The sequence below is a fragment of the Rhinatrema bivittatum genome, chromosome 18, assembly GCF_901001135.1.
Source record: "Rhinatrema bivittatum chromosome 18, aRhiBiv1.1, whole genome shotgun sequence".
Classification (NCBI taxonomy): domain Eukaryota; kingdom Metazoa; phylum Chordata; class Amphibia; order Gymnophiona; family Rhinatrematidae; genus Rhinatrema; species Rhinatrema bivittatum.
Genome location: NC_042632.1, coordinates 54,860,376 through 54,883,604, shown reverse-complemented (window position 1 = coordinate 54,883,604; position 23,229 = coordinate 54,860,376). Strand labels below are relative to the sequence as shown.

Below are 23,229 nucleotides of genomic sequence, written 5' to 3'. Positions count from 1 at the left end.
ATTCCCTTGATGGCACCCTCCCCCTCTGCGGAGCCTGGAGAAGAGCTTCATACTTCCTCTGAGCAAATTGAAGAGGGCAGCAGCGGATCACAACCCAAAACGAATTACAGGGACAATATCTTGTTACTAATCACTTCTGACAGCACATAATGCGGCGTTTTACTGTGTTTTACATTCCAGGCGGCCTCGATTCTGGAGTGCGGCTTTAAACCCATGTGAAAGGAACAATTTCGTGCTTTTCATCTACCACAACAAGATGGCACCATACATCAGGGAATCAATCCCTACGTCTGGAAAGAGGGAACTGAGTGGCTTACAGAATAAAGCAGTGCGAGTCTGCTTTACAGGGCAGGATAGCATCAGCACTAGGGTAACGTGCAAGGAGCGGCTGTTACCACCCTGAACTCCTCACTGAGCAGCCTGGATGGAGCATTTTCATCTTTATCTGCCCTCATTTGCTATGTTCTAAGGAAAACGAATCCTTCTGTTATTGTTCACCCAGAGACAGCTGCTAAGATTCCAACTTTTTTTTTTCTAGTTTTTATTTTACACCTGGAGAGATTTGCAATCTGTGTAGAAATACAGAATCTGAGAGCAGATAAGGAACATTTGGCTCAACTCTTCGCCATCCAACCCAGGTGATCTCCTGCTTTCCCCTCACATCTTCTCAGCTAGGGATCCTCTGTGTATGCTCCAGGCTACCTTCAATTCCCTTACTGGCTTTGCGTCCATCACTTCTAGTGGGAGGTTGTTCTTCCATACATCCAGCGCCCTTTCCATAAAGAAATATTTTCTGAGTCTATCCCTTTAGAGTCTCATACTGTGACCCGGTATTCGAGAACATTACTTTTACTTGAAAAAGATTTGCTTCTTGTGCATACTCTGAAATTCACTGATATTCACTCTCAAGCAATATACCATTCAGTTAATCCCTTCATCAGCAAAAAAGATTACTGATTCCTTTCATCATTGAATTGTTTTTTAATTTAAATATAGAAACTGAACTATTTTATTAGTTTTATACAGAAATTTTATATGACCTTTTATTTTTTATTTCTGTTATTAACTCTTGTTCATATTTCATTTATGTGCTATTATATATTTTACTTCTTTTCTTTTATTATAATACTTCTATGTATGATTTTAGGAACTGAAACTGTATTAGTTTTATGTAAATGTTGTAAACTGTTGTGGTGGAACCCACCGAATGATGGTCTATAAAAACTTGTAAATAAATAAATGAGATATTTGACCAGCACCTGTCATATTCCCCACTCCCTCTTCTCTAGCTATCTATAATGCCCTAATCTCTCTCGCTCTCTCTCTATATATATTTAGGACATTTAAGCCTTTCATATGGCTTTTGGTACAGATCCTGCACCATTATGGTAGCCTTTTTCTGGCTATCCTTCCAGAGGTAAGGCCTCCAAAACTGGACACGATATTCCAGATGAGGTCTCCATGAAAACTTTCATTTAAACAGCATACAAATTACATGTGAGCTTTTGAGACTTCTTAGGCTCCATCTGAAAAAGGAATCTCCGTGGTCCCAGAAGGTCATACACCTCACCATCACTGGATAATTCTTATATTGGTCCGATGAAAGAAACTGCAGCCTGCAGAGAACCCAGCGTTACAATCAAACTGATTATTTTAATTCTCCTGGGCAAAACATTCATTTTCATGTTCTCTAAGCACCTTATGCTTTATTTTTCTTATGTCATTTGCAGGAACAAGACATTACAGTGTATAATGTCTACCTCTTTAAGAAACATTATAGATAGCTAGGGGGGGGGGGGGAAGAGAGGCTGTTTATGAGGCTCAGCCTGACACTCAATATATAGACCATTGTAAGGGGCACTTTGATTCGGGGTGACTTTTTGGGAGGTAGGTTGGGGTTGTTGTTACAGACACATTCAGAGGTATCCATTGTAAAATTGATATCATTAAAGAATTTTAGACCTTATAAGTGATGAAAAGGAGTTGATTTGTACAACCTTGGGCCATGCTTTTTGGTCCAGTATAGTGGTTCAGAAGTTTTGGACTAAGGTAATATCTTAAATGGCGAGAGTTGAGGGCTTCAGTATTCCATGCAATCCTATAATTGTTCTGTTTGCTGATCTTTCTTCCTGCCTCCTTGGGAATAAGTACGGTATGTTAAACTGTGGTTGAAAAAGGGCTTTTAACTTGGCAAGAAAACCATTCTATATGTGTGGAGAGAATCTCATCCTCCCAGTTTTATACATTGGAAGAATGCTCTTCATGATCTGTGAAGGAGAAAATGGGCACCAAAATGAATTTGTTGAAGAAAAGGACTGAATTTTGTGACAATGGACTCCTTGCTTGGATTTTGTACCTCACAGAGTGATAAATCAGATTCTGAATGACCTTGCCTGACTTCAGAGTCAATACTGTTTTATGGTCTATTGTCTTGCTTTTCCTATGTTATCATTGTACTTGGAGACAAGTTTATAAATGCATCTTGTAAGCAGAAAGTAGAGAGTGGATAGGGGAGGGAGCATTGGATGGTGCTGCAGTTCTGTTTGTAGCATGGTGTGTAAGAACCAGACATTACTGTCTCAAGTATATCATATTTTATTGTTGCTATATTAATAAAACAGAGTTAAACATAGAAATATCTGTCTCCCACCAGGTTTGCCAAGACTTGAGAGATGGATTAAGCGCCACTTACGTTTTTACATTTTACATTTATCAAAATATATAGCCTGCACATATCCATTCCTCATGGCAGGAAACAAGGTTACATATATAATCTTTAAAAACAGACATGACTTACCAGACTTACATCTAAAAAAACAGCTGATGAGATACAATACTTGCATATATTTTATCTCCTGCACCAGATAAACCAATATTCTACTTCCACAACAAACCACAAAGGATATTACTCTGCTTACTCAGTTGTTTAAATTTGCGTTTAAGCTCATAAACTAAGTGTGTTTTCAGATGTTTCTTAAATTGATTTGAACATTTTATCAAACAAAACGATTCAGGCAGTGTCTTCCAGAGAATGGGGCCTGTAACCGAGAAGGCTCTGTCCCGGATCTGGCCTAAGAGGGCAAACCTTCATGAAGGTACTTCTAAAACTTCAGCGGAACGCAGTGCTTGATTTGGACGATGGATTCGTAGTACAGTGCAGGTGTTAATTGTTTTATGAATTTACATAAGCCCAATAAGCAAACATTCTCCACTCTGAGAGAACTTGATGCCCCCTCACTGGAATATAACCATCCTAGATTCGTATATTAGCCGGCATCCCTCCCCATTAGTTCTCTTGTCTTCTGCTCCTGAGCCATTTGCTGCTCTGGGACTCATGGCACGTGGAGTCCATCTGCCAGAATAACTGGGGATTTGGACAAAGCATCCCAGAGATGAGGTGAACTGGAAAAAGCTTTTAAAGATGTAAGCTGTTGATGCAGATTGCTTGATTTACCCAAGGTGAGACGTTCAGTTCAAGAGATGGCCTGAAACATTAGCAGTACAAGGTTTATGCCAAACGCCACATACAATACTGCCGTGAAGGACGAGCTTATGAGCCAAGTAGTACTAGCTGATGCATTTGTAGCTTAATCCTTCAGGGCATTGCTTTTGCATGGATGTCTCTGCCCTGTGCACACTTCAGTGACTCCCTACCTCTTGTTCTGATTTTGTAAATCTTTCCAGAGAACAGCGCCAGCTGCTATTAAAACATTTCTTGGCCTACGGTAGGAGCATAAGTGATATCACCTGGGTCAGCACATGCCAGCCCCGTGACTCTCTAGCACAGTGAAGTGTTTCAAGAAAGACGCTGGCTGACAGTGTCTCGGGGGGGAGGGGAAAGCCCCCGCAGGGTTTGAACCAACAACCGTCAGGAGACGAAAAAATGGAGCCTAAAAAAGAAAGCAGGACCAAGGGCCATAAAAGTCCAGGAAGGGAAACGACGCCCTTTCTCCTGCAGAACCGGGGTGGCCACTGTCAGGCTAGGAGGAGGTGGGAGGAAGAGGGGCGGGAACAGGAAGGCACTGCCGAGCTCTCTAGGGATTTCACATCCTCTGAAAACCCCAGCAAAGCTTGGGGATTTCTGCTTTTGAGAAGTATTTTCTGACATTGGCTTTTTCTTGCAGTAAGTGACTGACCAGATTCTTTTCTGCTTTTGTCAAATACTCACTTTCCATGTATTTAAACAAAAAGAGCTAGATTTACAATGCAGGCATTCCCTCCCCCTCTAGACACAAAATGGGAAAACTGCTTCAGTTCATCTGCCCCAGTTTGTAAGGAAGACTTCTCGGTTAGAAAATGCCGATCATTTTTCTCTAAATCATTTTTTATTTGCAAGTGACCCAAACAACAGCTTTCCATGTCATGGCAAATGATAACAAGACTCTTGAACATATCAATAACAGGAACACACTATGCCCTTTTGCCCCCTTTACCCCTCTCCCCTCCCCCTCAGAATAATCACACACTGAATAATAACCCAGACCTTATAACATCTTTCATTTATCATCCAGAAACTGATCATAAAAAAACTTTCCACAGAGGTACACACTCTTCATCCACTTTCCTACGTGTCAAGCCTCTCTAGTTGTATTATGCCAACCATTTCACCTTGCAAAAGGCAAGAGGCGGGGTTGTATCAATCCAGTGTTGTAGCACACATTCATGCGCCATTAATAATGCCAGTGCAATAAACTGCTGGGTACATTTTGAATGCACCATGGCTGGTAGTAATTTGGGATATCAATTCTTGTTACCCATTTGATAACAGACATGATATCTGACCAGAAAGAAAGCATCTTATGACAGAAAAGAAACTTATGGACTAAGGTACCCTCTGCAATTTCACATTTAATTCAAGTTTCAGCCTCTGTTCTCATTTCATGATGCTTAACATTATAGAAAATGCACATCTGTCTGCCTTTACTTGGTTTTCTGCTTAAGGCCTAACATGAACATAAAGTTTACCATATTGGGTCAGACCAAGGGTCCATCAAGCTCAGTATCCTGTTTCCAACAGTGGCCAATCCAAGCCACAAGTACCTGGCAGGATCCCAGGGGTAGAGAGATTCCAAGCTGCTTATCCCAAGAATAGGCAGTGGATTCCTGCAATTCTACCTTAATAATGGTTAATGGACTTTTCCTCCAGGAACTTGTGCAAATTTTTTAAATGCAACCACACCAATAACTTTCACCACATCCTCTGGCAACTCCAGAGCTTAATTATGCTTTGAGTAAAAAAACATTTTCTCTTATTAGTTTTAAATCTATTACCCAGTAACTTCATTGTGTCCCCTGGTCTTTGTACTTTTCAAAAAAGTAAACAACTGGAATGAGTGGAACTGATTAATGTTTACTCGTTCCATTCCATTCATTATTTTATAGACCTCTCTCATATCTCCCCTGAGCCATCTCTTTTCCAGGCTGAAGAGTCCTAACCTCTTCAGCCTTTCCTCATAGGGGAGCTGTTCCATTCCCTTTATCATTTTGGTCGCCCTTCTCTGTACCTTTTCTAATTCTGCTATATCTTTCTTGAGACGTGGTGACCAGAACTGCACACAGTACTCAAGATGAGGTTGCACCATGGAGCGATACAGAGGGGCAGTGTGATATTCTCTCTCGTATTCTCCTTTCCTTTCCTAATAATCCCTAGCATTCTGTTTGCTTTCTTGGCTGCTGCTGCACACTGAGCAGAAGATTTCAATGATGACTTCTAAATCCTTTTCCTGAATGGAGACTCTTAATGTGGAATATTGCATTTTGTAGCTATAATTTGGGTTGCTCTTCCCTAACAAAAAGTTGATCTAAAATATAAAAATATCTACTGCAGTGTGAAATTTTACAGATAACTGTTTAAATCCCTAACACAGCTACCTATAGATTTACATATGGATCACGAGCCAGGAGCTACCAGAAGCAGTGGACTTCCAGGGCACACTGTTACTTCGGTTCTCAGGGTAAATTCTCTTCTCAAGTCGATCCCAGCTCTTCCATCGTGATTATCTATCTTGCCTGACTTTTTAAAATCCTATTTCAAGGCAAGTAAAGATTTGTAATCTGGCTAACTTAGCTGCCATCTACATCTCCAAAAGTACTTTGTGCTACTAAAGAAATGGCTGGGTCAAAAGATCACACTGACCTCAGTCATTATTTGACCTTGGTTCGTTCTTCCTAGCCACATAGGATGGAGACTACAATTTTTGATGCAGTCTTTTGGGTAAGACATTCTTTCACCAATTTCTTCTCCTTTCCTAAGAGAGAGCAATACTGGATGGGTTCAGTTAGAAAGCCCTGATTTTAAGAACAGAATCTCTTCTGAACGCCGAGATTCACTCTGAAAGCTGCCAAGATCTACATCAGCTGTCAAGAGCAGAGCACTTCAAATTCCATCAAGATTTAAAGCTACGCAGCTGAACAAAACTAACAGCTTACAGGAGCCCCTCTGTTAAACATAAAAACTTTATTGATAATAATAATAGCCATCCTCATCATAATAAATAATGAATTAAGCTGTCAATAACATTCTGGCACTGTATAAAATTATATTAAGATGCTTAACAAGATGTACCAGTGGCATAAATATATACAACACAGATCATGAAATACATTTTAAATTACCAGAGTCAGCAGTTGTGTTTTTAATGAAGACGTTATAATAAATAGTAATGTTAAATATTTACAATAACAGAAAAAAAGGAATCAGTAGATAAACATGTAAACCTTCAATCAAACACACACACACACACACACACAACCATACACACACATGTATAAACATATGCAAACATACCCAGGAAATTTTAAGAAACCTTCATTGAATAACATACAGAGGTGTCCTTATTTATTATGACATAATATTTTTTAGCATGCTGAGGTGATATGTTGACTGAAACATTAAAAAAAAAAAATGTTTGGTTCCCGAAGGAGGATCAGACCTCTCATGAGCAATCCAGATATAGAGAAAAGTACAACAAAAATCTGTTGTGTCCTAGGCTCTCTCATTTGGCTTCAGCTTGAGGAAAGGAAGCAGTGCTGGTTATATACAGCTGATGTGTGCAGAGCATATGCACGGAGAGGGCGTGTGGCAGTGAAGAATGTAGAGAATGTGATGGGGGGAGGACAGGGAAGTGTGGAGCAGGCTCAGCGTTTCATGGAGTGCCCGGGATGTGGGACACTTTTCTGTGCCATTCTGGCCAGGCAATAGAAAGACGTGCTTTGCAGTTTTCAGCTTGAAGGTTTAAAGGCCTAAGTGACGGTACAGCCCTGAAGCACCTTTATTTTTTGCAGGGACTGTTAAATGGTGTATATTGTGCTTGGGTGGTGATGGTGGGGGTCATGGATATGTTGTGGATGGAAGATGTCTTACATTCCCTTACAGGCTGGCTGAGGCTTGAAAACTCGTGTCTAATGAGCCTTGAGTTGGATTTGAGTCTAGGTCTTCCAAGCTGAAGGCCTGTTTTCAAACCCTCTCCTTAGATACATGACTATTCTCTGGCTGAAACAAAACAGGAACGCCCTTCTCTGCTCGCCAATACCCAATAACCTGAACTATGGGGATGAATAATGGCAAAGGATAGTTTTGGAGTCTCACTTCAATTGAAAAATGTGACAGAGGTGCTCACCAGGATGGGTTGGGAAGAACATTTAATGGTTACAGGGTCTATTCATTATCTATATATAAAACCATTTTTAAACTACAGTTTTTGAATATCAATTCACTAAAATCCTAATAAAAGCAATATAATGTCATCACACCAGTGGACAAAAAAAAAAAGGTCTCAGTTCTAGGCTAGTAATGCTTTCATTTGGTTCTGCACAGCCCAACTTGGTATCCTTGAGTCTCACCTAGCGGATCAACTACCACTCCCAAAGAAATTAATTTCTGTTCCAGTGAAATAACTGAATTCAAACATGATCTTTGAAGAGTGGTTACAAGTAGAAGTAAAAGGTCTCCTACAGAGTGACTGCTGCTGCATTTAATTGGCTCAGAAATGATCCTCTCATAATATTCCAAACTTACAACAAATATAGCATAAAAACACAAAAGCCATAAGCTCCTGTAACCGTACCTTATGGGTGTCTGGAGGCAGATTTTAGCATTCTCTGCGTACTGATATTTGCTAGGTAATTTGATTTCATTACCAACTCTTCCACGGCTCTTACTGGTCTATGCTAACTTGGGTCACTAAAGCTTGAGGGCACCCCACTTTTAAAAATTAAACTAGGATTGCTATTTTGAAGGGAGTGTGTTTCATGGAAGGGAGAATCTGGAAGACATTACTATCCCTATAAGTTAGCACGAAGGTGAAAAGGATAAACTCCTCCAGCCTGTGGTCTCTTCAGTAACTGATGCACCGTCACCCACCCACCCATTGCCTGGGACCCGGAACCCTCTCTGATGGTGAATGGGCTTGGAATGTCCATAAGATAAGAAGATGGGCTTACAAAAGAATGTGTGGGGAAGGGGACCACATCGCCTTTCACCTCTGGATGTCTGAAAACTCAGCTGGTTCGTCAGCATGGTCACTGATCCCAAGCATCACTTTGGAGCCCTGGCCACCGGCTTTGACCCGGGCATGGACATTGATTGGAACAGTGATCTCTTTCTCCTCCTCTCCCCTGACGGTTTTGGAAACCTCTCTCCTATTCTCTGGCTGAAAGCCCAGTTCCACCTCACTTCTGAAGGCCTGGTCTGGTTCTCCGTATTTTCTTTCAGGGGCGACAGTGGCGGTCATCATGGGGACACCTTGTATGGATGAGGTACAGAAGCTGAGGATGTAACAAAGACTACCCCAGTTCTGTTCACACTGGGCTTGCACACTTCTAATAATGGCTTCTTTCACTTCTTTCCCGCAGGTCAGCAAAATGTTCACCAAATCTACATATGGCCTACAGGGAGAACAGAAAAACATGATAAAATTGTTTTAGGGTGGTTGAAAACAGGAAAAATTACAATCACTTGTACCTTTAATGTACGTGACAAACATACTGCAATTATAGTAAAGACTCTTGTCACTGAAATTAATCAGCAAGGTCTTGGGTGACAGGATAGGAAGGGAGAGTAAAAAATCAAGGACTATGGAGAGCATTAAAAATGGTGAACAGGCTTAATAGGAACAAGTGTGTTTGTGTTGAAAAATGCAAAACCCCCAACCAGTATTACTTGGTGCTATAAAAGGACAGAGCTACACGAGAAGACGCAGCAGAACAGTGGCATTTTTCCCCACAAGCACTTGGTGGAGCTGATGAAGGAGCTAAGAGATACCAAGACCGCACGCCTCAGAATGCAGAAAAAACACAGATGGCTGGGCTATGTCACCTGGGATATGCTGACAGGTATGGATTCCCATAAGTCACTCTGAGAAGATTAGAATAGTGTTTTGTGAGAGGGAGTCATTTTAATGACAGTGCCGTGGACTATTCAAAGTAACAGATTACAAGATATTTATGGTTGCTTTTCTGTCACAGTATTTGCACTTGGTACGGGTGCATTTCAACAAAGAACTATCAGCTATTTAAGAAATACTTCCAGTAGGGATCAGTGTGCAGTCCGTCTGCACAGGCACAGCAAAGTAAGCCGTGTTTCTTGATGGCATGCACGTGCACTCACACAGCTACAGACACAAAGGGCTGCACATAAAGTGCTACGCTGTGCTACTCTAGTGTAACTACTAACTACAAATTGTGCTGACTGTGCAGAGTTAAGTGCTCCTCCTGAAAAAGGGGAAAACTAGCAGTGCAGGATGTAAGCAGGACAAAGCAGTCTACTTTTTCCAAGCAGTGATGCAAACAGGAGCCGAATCATCTTCATTGCTCAGGAAGGAAATTAAACTTGCAGAACCCCATATGCTCTTTATAATCTAAAACCAGTATCAGGCCTAAGCATTGTTATAATGAGGATGCCTACTATGGGACAGCCTTATATTGGATAGGGTGCTGGGCTCCATGGCCCTTGATCTGACCCAGCACTGTACTGATGCGGGGATCAAGGTTCCTTTGTGAACGCCCAAGATCTTGTGGTTCTTGAAGCTGCAACCAAGTGGAACGGCCATAAAGTGCATTAGTGACAGCCAACGTGCTGGAACGTTTGGCCATTTGTTATGCTGATAAATGGCAGACGTTACAGGCAGCTTTGCAGACCCAGTGCATTTAACTGGTGATCTTGTTTTGCTGCCTGCCAAGATGCATAAAACCTATAAAATGAGACTTAAGAACCTAAATATGTATGAGCAAGATGAGAGAGAGATGACTTAGACATTCAAATTACAAAGTTAAGAATGAAGAAGCAGCAAACATGTTTTAGAGCAAGGGGGGTCATAACACACAGCTGAAATATTTCTCCACAGAGAAGCTACTGCATACATGGAACGTCTCCCACTAGCAGCGGCGGAAGCCAAAACAGCAAAAAAATTCAAGAATGCCTGGAATAAGCTCAGAGGATCCTGAGACACGAGGACAAAACCTGAGGCTGGGGGGGGGAAGTGCTACGATATTGCATCAGGTCCTTATCTGCTCTCATTTTCTGTGGTTTGCACAACTGGGAAATTTTAGGGCCAGAGGATCCTGCCTGAGGTAGAAATAGTGGGATAGTGCTGTGCTAGTGCTCTGATGGTCCTTTCAAGAGGAGCCTTCATGTAATCATTCGATAGTTGGTTGCACAATTTGTTTGCTCGGGGGAATTTTATTTTCTTCAGGATTAAAATAAACAATTTTCTGACTAAAAAAAGATGTAATTTGGGATCAGAATTAAGGATCTGCAAACTTGTGCAGAAACCTCTGCCACTGCAGAAAGTCTGTCCAGTTCTTAAATTTAGCCCCTTTGGGCTTTTCACACAAGTTTTTTTTGCTGTCCCAGGTTTAAGTGAACAAACAAGCTGTAGGTGAGACCTTTTTATTGGAGTAACTTAAAAGGTATCACCTGCAACTCATCAGTTGCCATCTTCAAGTGAAGATGGCAAGCCTGCCACTTTATTCATAAACTGCAGGAAAGAGCCGGAGATGCACATTGGGTGTATGCAATATTTTCCTTAGTGCCTTTCCCTCTCTCTCTGGTTGCTGCAGGCTCCTGTCAGATCTGAGCTTTGATTCAAGCAGCCATTGATACACTGGACGTTACGGGATGCCCCTGCCCCTGGATTCCCATATGGACCCTTGCCCCTTTTCCTAATGCTGTAAGTCTGGCACCTTACACACAGCTGCCAGCATTTAAAATTCTTATGAGAAAATGGGCAACACCTCTGCACCGAGGGGGATGGAGAAAGTGGATGGTGGTGGATTTCTTGGTGAAGTCAGAAGGGAGAGCTGGTTGCTCTGATTTCATACATCGGCCGGTGGACTCACTTCTGACTCTGCCAGAAAGTCTTGCATTCCAGGCAGATGGTAGGGAATTTGCCAGTCTTGCTTTGCTGCCTAGCACTGTGGGTAATTTGGTACTTACTCGTGTAGCAAGAGGTCCTTAAAATGGATCATCTCCACAATGACCTGAACGTTCTCCTTCGCTGCAGAGCAGAGGTTGTGCTTCAGGTAGCATTCCCTCTGTAACTGCAACACCATCTCCTTAATGGTAGGACATTTCCGGCTGATGCAGCTGAACTTGTGCCTCAGTCCGTGAGCCTTGCACCTCAGAGCGTCTTTAATGAAGGATTTCCCCTGAGAGAAGGAGACACAGAGGCCATGAGTGATCTTCCTGTACCAGAACCATGACACCTCAGTATTTCAGATAGAACATTATTTAAGATGATTAGCCCTTTCTGTCTTGTTTCATGAGTGTGGGCATCAGGTTTTTTTCTAAAATTATTCTGCTTTTTCTCAAGTGAGTATGGCCCTTGCAGCTAAACGTTAGCAGTAAAGAACCTTATGTTACATTTCTTCTGAAAAGGAATAGTGTCTTATCAATATTTCATCTGTAAATGGCACCCCAAGCAGACATTTCCAACCAAAATATTTCATGTTTTAGTGCTGTCATTAGGCACTGCTCATTTGACGTGCAGTACTGTTCAGTTTTGGAATCCTTACTGTGGGCAAGGCACTGCATAAAGAGAGGGCCAGCTTACCCTGAGCTCAGCAGGGCCAGCCAGAGGCCAGCACACTGATGTGCACAGACTGTGGGCCTTAGTCAAAAAAGCTGTTTTACCAAAGGCACAGAATGGGGGGGAAAATCTTTTTTTTGAATAAGACCCATTGTGTTTTACCAAAAATAACCCAACATGCCTGGACCCTGCTTTCAACAATATAGAAAATTTGTAAGAAGTAATCCTAGGCAAACCTGGCCAGGCTTGACTCTGTCCGTGATGGGCAACCAAGTATGAGCCAAAAACCGAACATATGCTCAGCCATGAGGCCTCGTGATATAGCCAGAAAACCGGAACCAAAATAAAACCTCATTCAAGGTTGGCAATGCAGAGTAGTTCATGGGCTCCCAAACCTGGAAGAGGCTATTCTGACTGGCTCGACTGTGTCTGTGAATGTTTTGACTGAGGCAGTGAAGCGTTCCATTAGCCATCTTGGGCCTGTAGAAAGCTCTTGGCATTGCAGGCTGGGATACTGTACACTTGCTTGAGAGGCTCTCCAGCGGGCATTAGCTACTATTATGAGTTACAATATATAAGGTAATTTATTTTTTGTTCTGATGGTTGCAGCATGGGACACATGCTCTTATATTCTAGCTTGTCTAACTTGAATGGGTAGGTGATACCTAAACAGAGAGAAAAGGAGGAGGAGGTGACAGAATTGTCCTGGTCTAGTCTTCCTGGGTCACTGCTTTGTGCCAGAGATTCTCTTGGTGTGTGGCATTGGCAAGATTCAGATGGGCAGAGCAGAAACCTACTGAGACACCTTGAAACGTCCACAAAATAAAATAATAGACAAGAAAACACAAATCAGGGCATAATTCTCTCTGATCGAGGGAAAAAAAAGTTACATGATTGAGTAATGTATTGTGTCTTTCTCAATCTAGAGTGTATGGCACACTAATGCATGCTATAAAATCCCATTACACCAGGCCGTTTGAATTCAGGAAATTATGCCAAAAACGTCAAGGTCAGAGCAAATGCCATTTCTGTTTGCTCCTCTCTGCATATGCAGGTTTACAAGCTCTAACAGGATGTTTCAATGATGTATCAATGGCCTGGGGAGCCAGCGAAGGCAGCAAACTTAATCCTAGCAGGCTTGTCTGAGGACTCGTGCTCGTGGCCGGGTCGGAGCCAAAGGCTACATTAATGGAGCAGATTGTGTGCAGCTGCCTGGTCTGCTTTCTGAAAGGCAAAGAATGTAAAAATAATCAAACCCAAAGCTGGCGAAATGTGACATTCGCAGAGAGAGACCCTTTCTTCTTTCTGTGGTTGAAAGCATGGTATGGATGAACCCAGAATAGCACGGGGAAAGATTTAGTTCATGAGGCTTTTGCTGTTATGTAAAAAAAAAAAAAAAAAAGTTAATTTTTTTTTTTTAATAAATGTATGGATTAAAGATCAAGAGATACTGGAAAATATCACCCAAGAGATCTGGAAGGCTTGGAACCAGTGGCCAGGCACAGGACTGCTGCTTCCATTAGGCAAACTAGGCAGGTGCCTAGAGCACCAACATTTTGGGGGGACTCCAAAGCCCAGCAATGCCAGGTCCAGTACCAGCAGAGGCTGGAAGAGGAGGGTGCCTGACCCAAGGGCACCAGATAGCCCTGCAGGCTCGGTCTTTCTCTCCTTCCCTGGCACGTGCGGGGCTTTTACCTGGGCATCGAACTTGCCGGCGTTGTGCAGAAAGGTCATGCAGATCTCGTGCAAGCCCCGGATCTCACAGGAATTGTTCTCAAAGCACTCGAAAACGCCACATCCCACGTCGCCGGCGCTCACCAGGCAGTGCTTGATCTCCACTAGAAGAGAGAGAGGCAGCGCGCGGTGAGGCAGGGGCCAAGAAGGCAGCGCGCGCGCTGAGGCAGGGGGGGGGACGCAGGAAGGCAGCGCGCGCGCTGAGGCGGAGGGCAGGGGGGCAGGAACGCAGCGCGCGCGGTGAGGCGGAGGGGGGGGACACGCAGGAAGGCAGCGCGCGCGGTGAGGCGGGGGGCAGGAAGGCAGCGCGCGCGGTGAGGCGGAGGGGGGGACGGACACGCAGGAAGGCAGCGCGCGCGGTGAGGAAGGGGGGGGGGGACGCAGGAAGGCAGCGCGCGTGGTGAGACGGGGGGGGGGGACACGCAGGAAGGCAGCGCGCGCGGTGAGGCAGGGGGGGGGACGACGCAGGAAGGCAGCGCGCGCCGAAGCCTGGAAGGAAAGGGTCCCCTTCTGGCAGAGGGCGAGCGCAGCCGTTTCTTGGCTCGGGGCTGGCAGCTGGATTTAGTGCTGGGGTTGGCAGTTCCCTGGATCACATGCGCCCTCCCTGAGGGACATTCCGGCACTGAAGCATCCACGGGGCACAAAAAAAAAAAAGGCAATCGCATGCACTAAAGGTGGAAAGGGAGTCCTGTGCTGTGCCCCCTCCCCAGGCGTTTTCTTTCCCTTTCTCCGAGAGGAGTCCCGGCCAGAAGTTGCTCCCCCGCGATCGATGCCTCCCGCTGTCCTCCCATCCGTGCCTTCTGCCCCAGCACGTGCTCGGCGGCGGCGGTGCCGTGCGGGATCCGGCGCGCTCACCTCCCTCCTCTGCCAGCCTTGCAATGCGAGCTCCCCCCGCACCCCCGCACGTGCATCTCCTGGGCCGATTCACCCACCTGAGTTCTGCAGGGACAGGCGGCCTTTCTGCTGCTGCTGCTGCTGCGAGCCGCTCTTCTCCCTTTCCTGGGGCGCCTCGGGCAGATCGGTGGCCTCGGTGCCCCGAGCCGGCGCAAAGCTGGCCAGGGCCAGCGCCAGAGCCATGGCGAGTGCCGCCCTCATCGCCCCTGCAGAAGTTGCCCGCGCTGTGCTGGGAGCGCCCGGCGAGCTGTCCCGAGGCGGCGCTGCAAGTGACCGCGCGCGGCCCGGGATGCGCCCTCAAATAAGCCCCGGGCTGTCACATGAATGAAGGAGTCAGGCAGGTGGTGTCCTCGGCGCCGACCAATCGGAGGCGCCGGCCCCTTTGACAGCCCGCCGCGTGGGCGGGGCCTCCTTCAAACTACTACGCCGGAGAGCGCGCGCCGGCGCCTGCGCCTGCGCCTGCACGGGCGGCGGCGCGAGCCGCGTGGGGAGCTCTGCCTGCTCTGCTCTCCTTGTATTCCTTGCTCGATAACCTAAGGGGCACGCGGCCAGGGCTGTGCGAGCAGGTGCCGAGATGAAATCCTGATAAGAGAAGGCTGGCGGATCAGACTGTAAGCTCTGCGGAGCAGGGACTGCCTGCACTGCAAACCAGGGGGAGTTGAAAGGAACCCGGTGCAGACTCCTGTGTTTTTCTTTCTTTCGGCTTGGATTCCTAACTTCCTCCCGGTGCAAGATTTACTTAGGGAGTTTAGTCAGAGAGTGGCGTGCATACGTTTACTGGGACTAAGCAGAGTCCTCCCGTTGAGGTAGGGTTGGGCAGAGCCCTAGTCAGGCCATTTAGCACCTATGGCCAAGGGACAGAGTGCGCCCCCACCCTGAACACGTTTATGCAAAGAATGTAAGAAACTGGCAAGGGGGGCAGAGTTTTGTTCCACCTCCCTCCCAGCCAAAAAAGATCTTCTGTTACCCCTGTTCAACAGTCTGCACATAACATTTCCAAAAAACCTCTGCACACAAAGCAGCAGGTAGTTTTGCTGGGATAATTTTCAAAGGGGCGTAGGCAGGCGCTTTCCCTTTGAGAATGTGCATAATTTATGTGGCTGTTACTACATTTCCCCCATAATGATTAATAAATACACTTCCAAATAACTATTGTGAAATGATATTGCTACAGTCATAAAGCAAAGTTTGCATTTATCTAAATTGTTTTCAATGTTTTTTCCTAATTGCTAGAAATTGAATGTAACAAGGAGATCTGAATGTTTATTATTCTTATTATTTGTAAATAAACAATGTTTTGGAAGCCTTTTATGTCCAAGTATAAGATTCCTATAATCACTGAACACTTTGGGCAGAAAAGGTGATTTCAATCCACCGTTTCCAACTGCCATGTTCAGGTTTAAATGCATCCACCAGAAAACAACTTGCAGGTATCCCAGCCCATGGCTACTGCTGATCAACCGTCTGCTTTAGCCGTTTGGTGCTGCATCTTTCTAGATGGCAACTATTCAAGGGCATTGGCCAGGAATTGATGCACCCCATCCCAAATCCATGTGGACACCTGCAAGTCACTCTCTTGCATTTGTAAAGAGAAGGAAGTCTCGCCAAGCCAGACTCCCTTTCCCTTTCAGGCCATGTTTCTGCCATCTACTGGCGGAAAGCCCTGCCTGGGAGGTGAGTGATTGCTTGTAATTCCAGGCGGATGCTTCATCACCCAGCCAAGAAGAGGGAGCAGGCGAGGCACCCCCATTCTGCCCCTTCCCTTCAGGGATCCATTGCCCTCAGCCATCAGCTGCACTCCTGGTAGGGCCCGTACCAAACGTTCCCCCCCCCCCCCCCCTCACTGGGCGATTTTCCTTAGCAGGGAACCCAGTGCTGCCTTCATCTTATCCCTAAGGCTGACGTCTTCCTTCCATGCGATTCTTTGATACTTTTTTGATCTTTACAAGAGCTCTACAGCACAGGCACTGCATCTTGTCGGATACAGACAGGGCATAAGGTGCTTCAGGAGAACCCGCCCCACAAAAGCCAGCCATATGGCCCTTTCCAAGCACAATTAAAAATTAGGCATTTATAATAACAGAGTGTACCTGAAAAAGGACATTCAAAGTATACTCTTCTGAGGTAAAAATTGCACTTACAACAAAATGTATTTGGTGAGGATCTGTGTGATCTGCATGAGTGACCTAGGGGAGGCATTCTGATAATGTGAAGGGATCTATAGCAGCCTCACTTGTTCCATTTTTCTATTAGCAGGTGTATTGGTGTTTTAGAGCCTGGGCTTGTCTTTTTGTAGGTAGGATTGTTACTGTTTCATTATGGGAGATTTACTATATTGTAATTGTAATTTAGTTTACTCTTGGCTTCCCTAGGGCCAAGCCTGCACCTAACATGCATTACAATAGGGTTCCAAGATTTGTTTTGGTTTTTTTTTGCAGGGTTTTCTGGTTGGGGCTTCACAGCAGTGCATGTAAATAGAATATACAGAATAAAAGGAACATAAAACAGAAATAGAAACATGGAGACCCAAACTGAACAGAAAACTGCTACAAGCCAGACTCTATATAGAGTGCAACAATGGAAAAACAGAAACATCACTATTCCTCATAAAATGAGGAAATAAAAAAAATGTAAAACCATATTGATAAAAAGAATAATCGCACACACAGTCCCTTCTCTCACTCACACAAATGCACTCCCGCTCACTCAATCTGGGCCTCGCTTTCTCTGTACCTTTAGCTGCTGGCAGGATGGGCTCAGCCAGTGGATCCACTGAGCCTTTTCTTCTATATTCTTCATCTGCCAGCAGGATGGGTTCTGCCATTACCCTCATCAGGTTTCTCCTTTCTTCAGCCACCGGCAGGATGGGTTCTGCCAGCAGCCTTACCGGGCCTTTCTTCTGTTTCTTGTCCACCAGTGGGAGGGACTCTGCTGATTGCCCCAAGGGGTCTCTGCTTCTCTGTTCTTCAGCTGCCAGTGGGATAGGCTCCGCTGAGGGCAAGGCCGGTGATTTTGTGACCCCCAAGAGTGGGTGCTAGAGGTGGCTGCCTAGTTCATGTAATGGAAGCACTGTCCCTGTGCCTACAGCTCCAAATTCTAAAGGAGCCCAAACTCCGGGGCTCCCTCTAATGCTCTCTGATTTCTGTCCTTGGGAGGGACCAGGAACATGAAATCTGGCCCTGCATGGCATGGTGTGTTACTGCAGGTTTTAAAGGGCTTAGACCTCACTGATTCCCAGATGACTTGAGTTGTGAGCTGTGCCTTGGTCTGTAATATAGAACTAGACTGGAATGTTTATTTCCTGCTCAGATTGCTCCACTTATCTGCTCTTTCTATAACAATGGGGACGGGCAGTGTTTCATTTTGTACACCTCCACTGTAACTCAAGTTTAAACAGGGGTGGGCTCCAAGGCTGAGCTTGAGCCCTGCCAGTGCAATTTTGTCCACAGCTAGGAATACTGTGGTGAGGGGTCTGGAACTGTGGTTTGCCCATCAGAAGGATCTGTACTCACCAAGGGCCCAATTCAAGCATTTCATAGCCTCATAATAGCACTTCAGAAAATTTGGAATTTATAATCCTGATTCAGAGATTTTACAGTGACTAAGTCGATGTGAATTGGGTCCTAAAGGTTTGCTTTAACTCCGTGTATTCATGGATCTGATTTGGTTTTATCTCAGAATTTTCTGGGATGCTCACCTCTTAGCCATAAGACTAGTAGGGAGTGGAATACAGTAGAAGGGCTAAAACGCTGTGGCTTTAACATCCAGAATGATCTGGAGGTAGGCATCATGTACGCAAGGGCAGTGCATGTCATTTAGGGCTATAATTTAGCACATTATTTTACCAGATCTCACATTAACTTTAGTAGCACTGGAACCCTAATATGAGGGATGTTTCTACTATTTACAAAAAAATCTTTATTAACTGCTGGATAGAATATGGGTGATGATAAACGTTACTGCTGGGTCCAGTTTGCAAGCAGGAAAGACAGAAGAATAGTGTACAAATGCTGACCTTTTTTGGTGGGCTGCTAAGAAAAGGTGAAATGGCTGGAAAAGAGCCTGAATGAGGAGTCAGATTCTGTCTCTGAAGAAGGAAGATGTCATCCCTTCAGGAAATAAGACTGGTTTGGAAGATTTCGAAAGACGAGAAATCCTGCAGAACACCTTCAGTGCTTACAGCGATAGCAACTTACGATGGAGATAAAAGGTTTGACTCAGTATTTGCTTAAGGACTTAGCTATGTTTTAAGTGCAGAAGTCCTGGTGTAAGGCTGCTCATTAAAAAGATAGGATTGGAAGAAGGTAGGGGCCATATTTCACGGGAGTGGGGGAGCTCATCAGGAATCCGAGGACGCATCCTTGACCAGCAAACGGAGCAGTCTGTGATGTTGTACGTTATTTAATATTGTATGCTGCTTTGAGAAACCTTCTGCAGGCCAGGGAAGCAGTTTCTAAATCTTTCTAAAAATAAATAAATAAAGTGCTGACTTCATTACTAGAACGGGAATAAAGCTTTGTCACAGATTTCTCGTTCCTGGGCACAGAAAGGGGCCTTATGATAGTCCCAGAGCCTGATGCTTAAATTTGTTTTAACAGGAAACTTTTATTTCAACTGGAGCTGCCCAGTGGCCCAGTTTCCTGAAGTCAACTTTTGGCATTCCCCGGATTCTGCTTTCACATCCCCAGTGCACTGTGGTATTTGTGGTCCTTCATCTTCTATTGGGCAGCAGCACCGCAGATCCCAAGATGCATGGCTTAGAGTCTTCCTGTAGGAATGGAGTCACCTGCTGTGGCTGTCCCTGTCCTTCTGAGGATTGGCCCGAGGAGACCAGAGTCCCTTCTTTTAAAAGAAGAGCTTGAAGTGGTTATGCATCAGACTTGCCTGGACTGAGTGCCAAAAATGCCATGTGTTAGGGAGTCTATAAAGGGAAAAGATGTTCCCAATGACTGCTGAAGTAGTTAATTTTCTAAGGTGCTGTAAGCTTTATAGCTTCCATAAAACTGAGAAGATGCAGAGTGGACAGAACCCACCCATCCTAAGAACATGAACATCTTGCTTCCGATAAAAAATGTGGTGAATCAGGATCCCCTTTTAACTAACCTGTCGGAAGCAGACATGTTCACACCTGAATTTCAAACAGTTTGCTAGAATTATTCATTCTCTATTAACTTAGAGCTTAATGTTAATGCATGCATGGGTTTTATTATTAAGAAAACATTTTATTTTAGTACAATTAATGCAGCGTAGAGAATGTAAATCAGGTTCGCAGGGGTATAATTAATACTGGTCAGTGACTCTAATCTCACTCAGCATAGAACAGCCCTCTGCTTTCTACTCTAGTTTGTCCCCTTCCAGAGAGGAGCTATGCTGCTCTGTAATCTAACCTTTCCCTAGCTGTCCTTCAGGGAAAAAGGGGAGGGATGAGAGTGTGAAGGTGGAGGGGGGAAGAGCAAGAGACACTCACTGCTCCCTCCCTCCCAGAGAACAGGAGGAGGTGGTGCGAATCTGGAGCAGACAGAAAAGAGAAAAGCTACTCTGCTCCCTATTCCAGCCCTCCCGTCCACGAGGAGAGAGAGAGAGAGAGAGAGAGAGAGTGTGTGTGTGTGTGTGTGTGTGTCAGTGTGTCAGGGAAAGGATAGTACAAGTATTACATTGGTTAGTACGTTTGTATTGTTGTATACTATAATAGCACCGGCTGCACCAGAAGAACGTGCCAAAGTGACTTCACTTTGGCATCAGCCTCCAGGCAGATGGTGCCATTTTTAAAGGACAATGCAAAAAAAAAAAAAAAAGAGTCCAGTGTAGCCCCAAACAAAGCAATATATACCCAAGACAGGAATACAACAAAAGTGTATAAAGTGGTAAACCCAGCAGTAATAAAATATGTGTGTATATATAAGTTTATATATCAAAACCAAATTGTTATATATATAACAATTTCGCCAAGCTTTCCCATGATCATTCTGCTTTAGGAACTTTACAACTTAAACCTGCCTGGCAATATACGTAGCTAAGCCCTCTTATACCCAGAATGGTTGTCTCTCTTTCCTTCTCTTTCTTCTATTCCCAAGTTTGATCTCCTTGTTAAATGTAACTTTGCCTCTTCTGAATGTTCTATTGTTAAATGGTTGCTAAGAGTGTTTACCCCCTAGTTCCATGTAAACCAATTTGATATGACATCCGTCATGAAGGTCGGTATATAAAAGAATTAAATAAATAAATAAACACAGTGAGATGTAAGGTGTCAGCTAGCCTGTCGGTGTGTCCAGCATGGCATGGACCACCTGGTCAGTTCGATCATCCATCTTGTTTACCAAAACCAATTTTTGGAAAAATGTCTAAATACCTTTAAAAACATAAAACACACAACAGTCTAGGATTCCATTCAACAAGCCCAACACAGCCACTGCTTCCTCAGAGGCTAAATCATCAAAACCTCTACAGACTGTTGATGTTTCTTCTCTTGAAATCAGCTAGTAGATCCGTACAAACAGTCACTTGTCTACCTAATTTAACACCTCACTAACCACCACTGATGCAAGACATTTTATCTATCTATTTATTTAAAGAATTTATTATCCTCTCACATAGCAGTTAGTTTGAGGGGAAATACAATTTAAAAACAAACATAATCAACATCAAAGTTGCAGCAATGGCAATAGGTCACAACAACACAAAACTTGCCCTGTACATCAACTAAAGTGAGTGCAATGGTTCCTGTTTAAATGCCTGTGCAAATAAGTATGTTTTGAGAGTATTTTTAAAAGATATTGAACATTCCATTGATTGCAAATTTTATGGAAAAGATTTCCAGGATAGAGATCCAGCAACTGTGATAACTCTTTCTTTAGTGATATCCAGATGTGTCGACTTGGCAGATGGACTTCAAGAAGATGATGATATTAATAAACATGTAGGTTTATAAACTTGCAGTATTGCATGCATTCATAAGCTGGTATCACTATGTAAAATAGAAGACAGCTCGAATTGCACTCGTCATTTAATTGGTAGCCAATGTAGAGCTGATAAGACCGGGGTTATGTGGTTAAGATCCATATAGCAGCATTTTGTACTAGTTGTAATGGGTGTAATGTTCACTGGGAGGCCTGAGTACAGAGAGTTCCAATAATCCAGACCCACCAAGACCAATGCTTGAGGCTGAAGTAATGGTCTTAGCTGTCTCAGCATTTGTAAGTTATAGAATGATAATTTACCAACTACTTTGATATGTGGGATCAAGGATAGACTGGGCTCAGTCACTACCCTTAAACTGAAGACTTGTTGAACAATTGGAATGTTGTGAGCACTAAAATGAAACACAGAGGGAATATTGGATAGTAGAAACTTACTAAGAATAATCACTTCTGTTTTATCAATGCTCAACATTAATCTATTTTGAAATAACCAGCTTTTAACCAAATTTAGACAGAGACACAAATTTAAAGGTCTCAGTCCAGGAAGAAGTGTAAGGAACAAAATACTCAATGTCATCAGCATAAACTTTGTAGTATATGCCAAGACATGCCAAGATCTTACATAGGGGAAGATGTAAATGTTGAATAAGGTTGCTGATAGGGAAGAGTCCTGAGGAACCCCAGTGGTTAGAGCAATCCAGTTGGAAACATGATTTCTGATTCTAATATGTTGAGTACAACCAGACAAATAAAAGGAAAAGTAGTTGAATACTGTACGCACTATCCGAAATGATTGCATAGGCACCAAGAGAATCTTGTGACAAAGGGTATCGAAAGTTGTTGAAGCCAACATGACTAGTCACAATGGTATGTACTTCTGTAAATAGGTCAGTCATTAATTAATGCCCATGAAAATGCAGTCCTGATTTATTCATGAAGTCAAGTTCTTGAAAAAGATCTTTCTCTAGTGGTGGTTTAGGTTTGATAATGCATTCCATGACGAAGGTGCTGTTTTGCAACTTCATAATGCCAGGATAACCTTCCTTCTTTGTCTAACGGAGGCACAAGTTTTAGCACTGGCAAGCATGTGTGATGTTACTGGGCATTTAATTGAAAAACTTGATTGCTTTTGACCCCCATTCAAACTATGTTTTGGCCTGAAAACTCTATTGTTGTTTTGCATTATGAAACTTGGCACTGCTACTTCTACCCCCTACATAATTCAATTGATAGAAGATGCTGGTTAAGGTGTAGGAATTTTGGGTGGTTGATTGTGAAATAGCAAAGCAAATGAAGGAGCAGTACTGGCTCCCAACTGTGCAATGCTACATAACAAACAGCTCTTCAGAAGATTTACATCCTACGTTTTCAAAGTGTAAGGGTGTTTAGTTGATTCTGCAATGCTACGTGCTACGAAGATGCACTGGATTATAAATGTATTTGCATACAATCCATGCACGCTTCATTTCAGCAAGGCTTAATGCCAATGAAAACACATTCTTTGAAGAGATAGGTAATTGCTAACGGCTTTGTTCAGTGTTATTGGAGGACTGAGAGACTTTTGGGAATGGTTTAGTATTTATAACACACATATCTCAGGATTAAAGAAAAGGCCATAATTCCACTGAAATCAGAAACAGTGAGAGCACAATTCTGGG

General features: G+C 43.8%; 1 protein-coding gene and 1 long non-coding RNA gene across 2 annotated transcripts in view; one reads left to right on the top strand and one right to left on the bottom strand.

Annotated features, from left to right (window-relative positions):
* LOC115079597 overlaps positions 1-23,229 on the top strand; it is a 136,693-nt gene that overhangs the window by 18,863 nt on the left and 94,601 nt on the right. The window lies entirely within an intron of this gene.
* STC2 (stanniocalcin 2) lies at positions 6,436-14,959 on the bottom strand. Its single transcript, XM_029583266.1, has 4 exons — positions 14,693-14,959; positions 13,722-13,864; positions 11,435-11,646; positions 6,436-8,886 (listed from the first exon to the last, which is right to left on the bottom strand). The coding sequence occupies exons 1-4, from the start codon at positions 14,853-14,855 to the stop codon at positions 8,478-8,480; spliced, it is 927 nt and encodes a 308-aa protein (XP_029439126.1). The 5' UTR covers positions 14,856-14,959; the 3' UTR covers positions 6,436-8,477.

Coding starts and splice junctions, on each gene's coding strand:
- STC2 (XM_029583266.1), bottom strand. CDS start 14,855: ATGAGGGCGGCACTCGCCATGGCTCTGGCGCTGGCCCTGGCCAGCTTT. Junction 13,865..14,692: donor CCTGTCCCTGCAGAACTCAG/GTGGGTGAATCG, acceptor TCTCTCTTCTAG/TGGAGATCAAGCACTGCCTG. Junction 11,647..13,721: donor CCGGCAAGTTCGATGCCCAG/GTAAAAGCCCCG, acceptor TCCTTCTCTCAG/GGGAAATCCTTCATTAAAGA.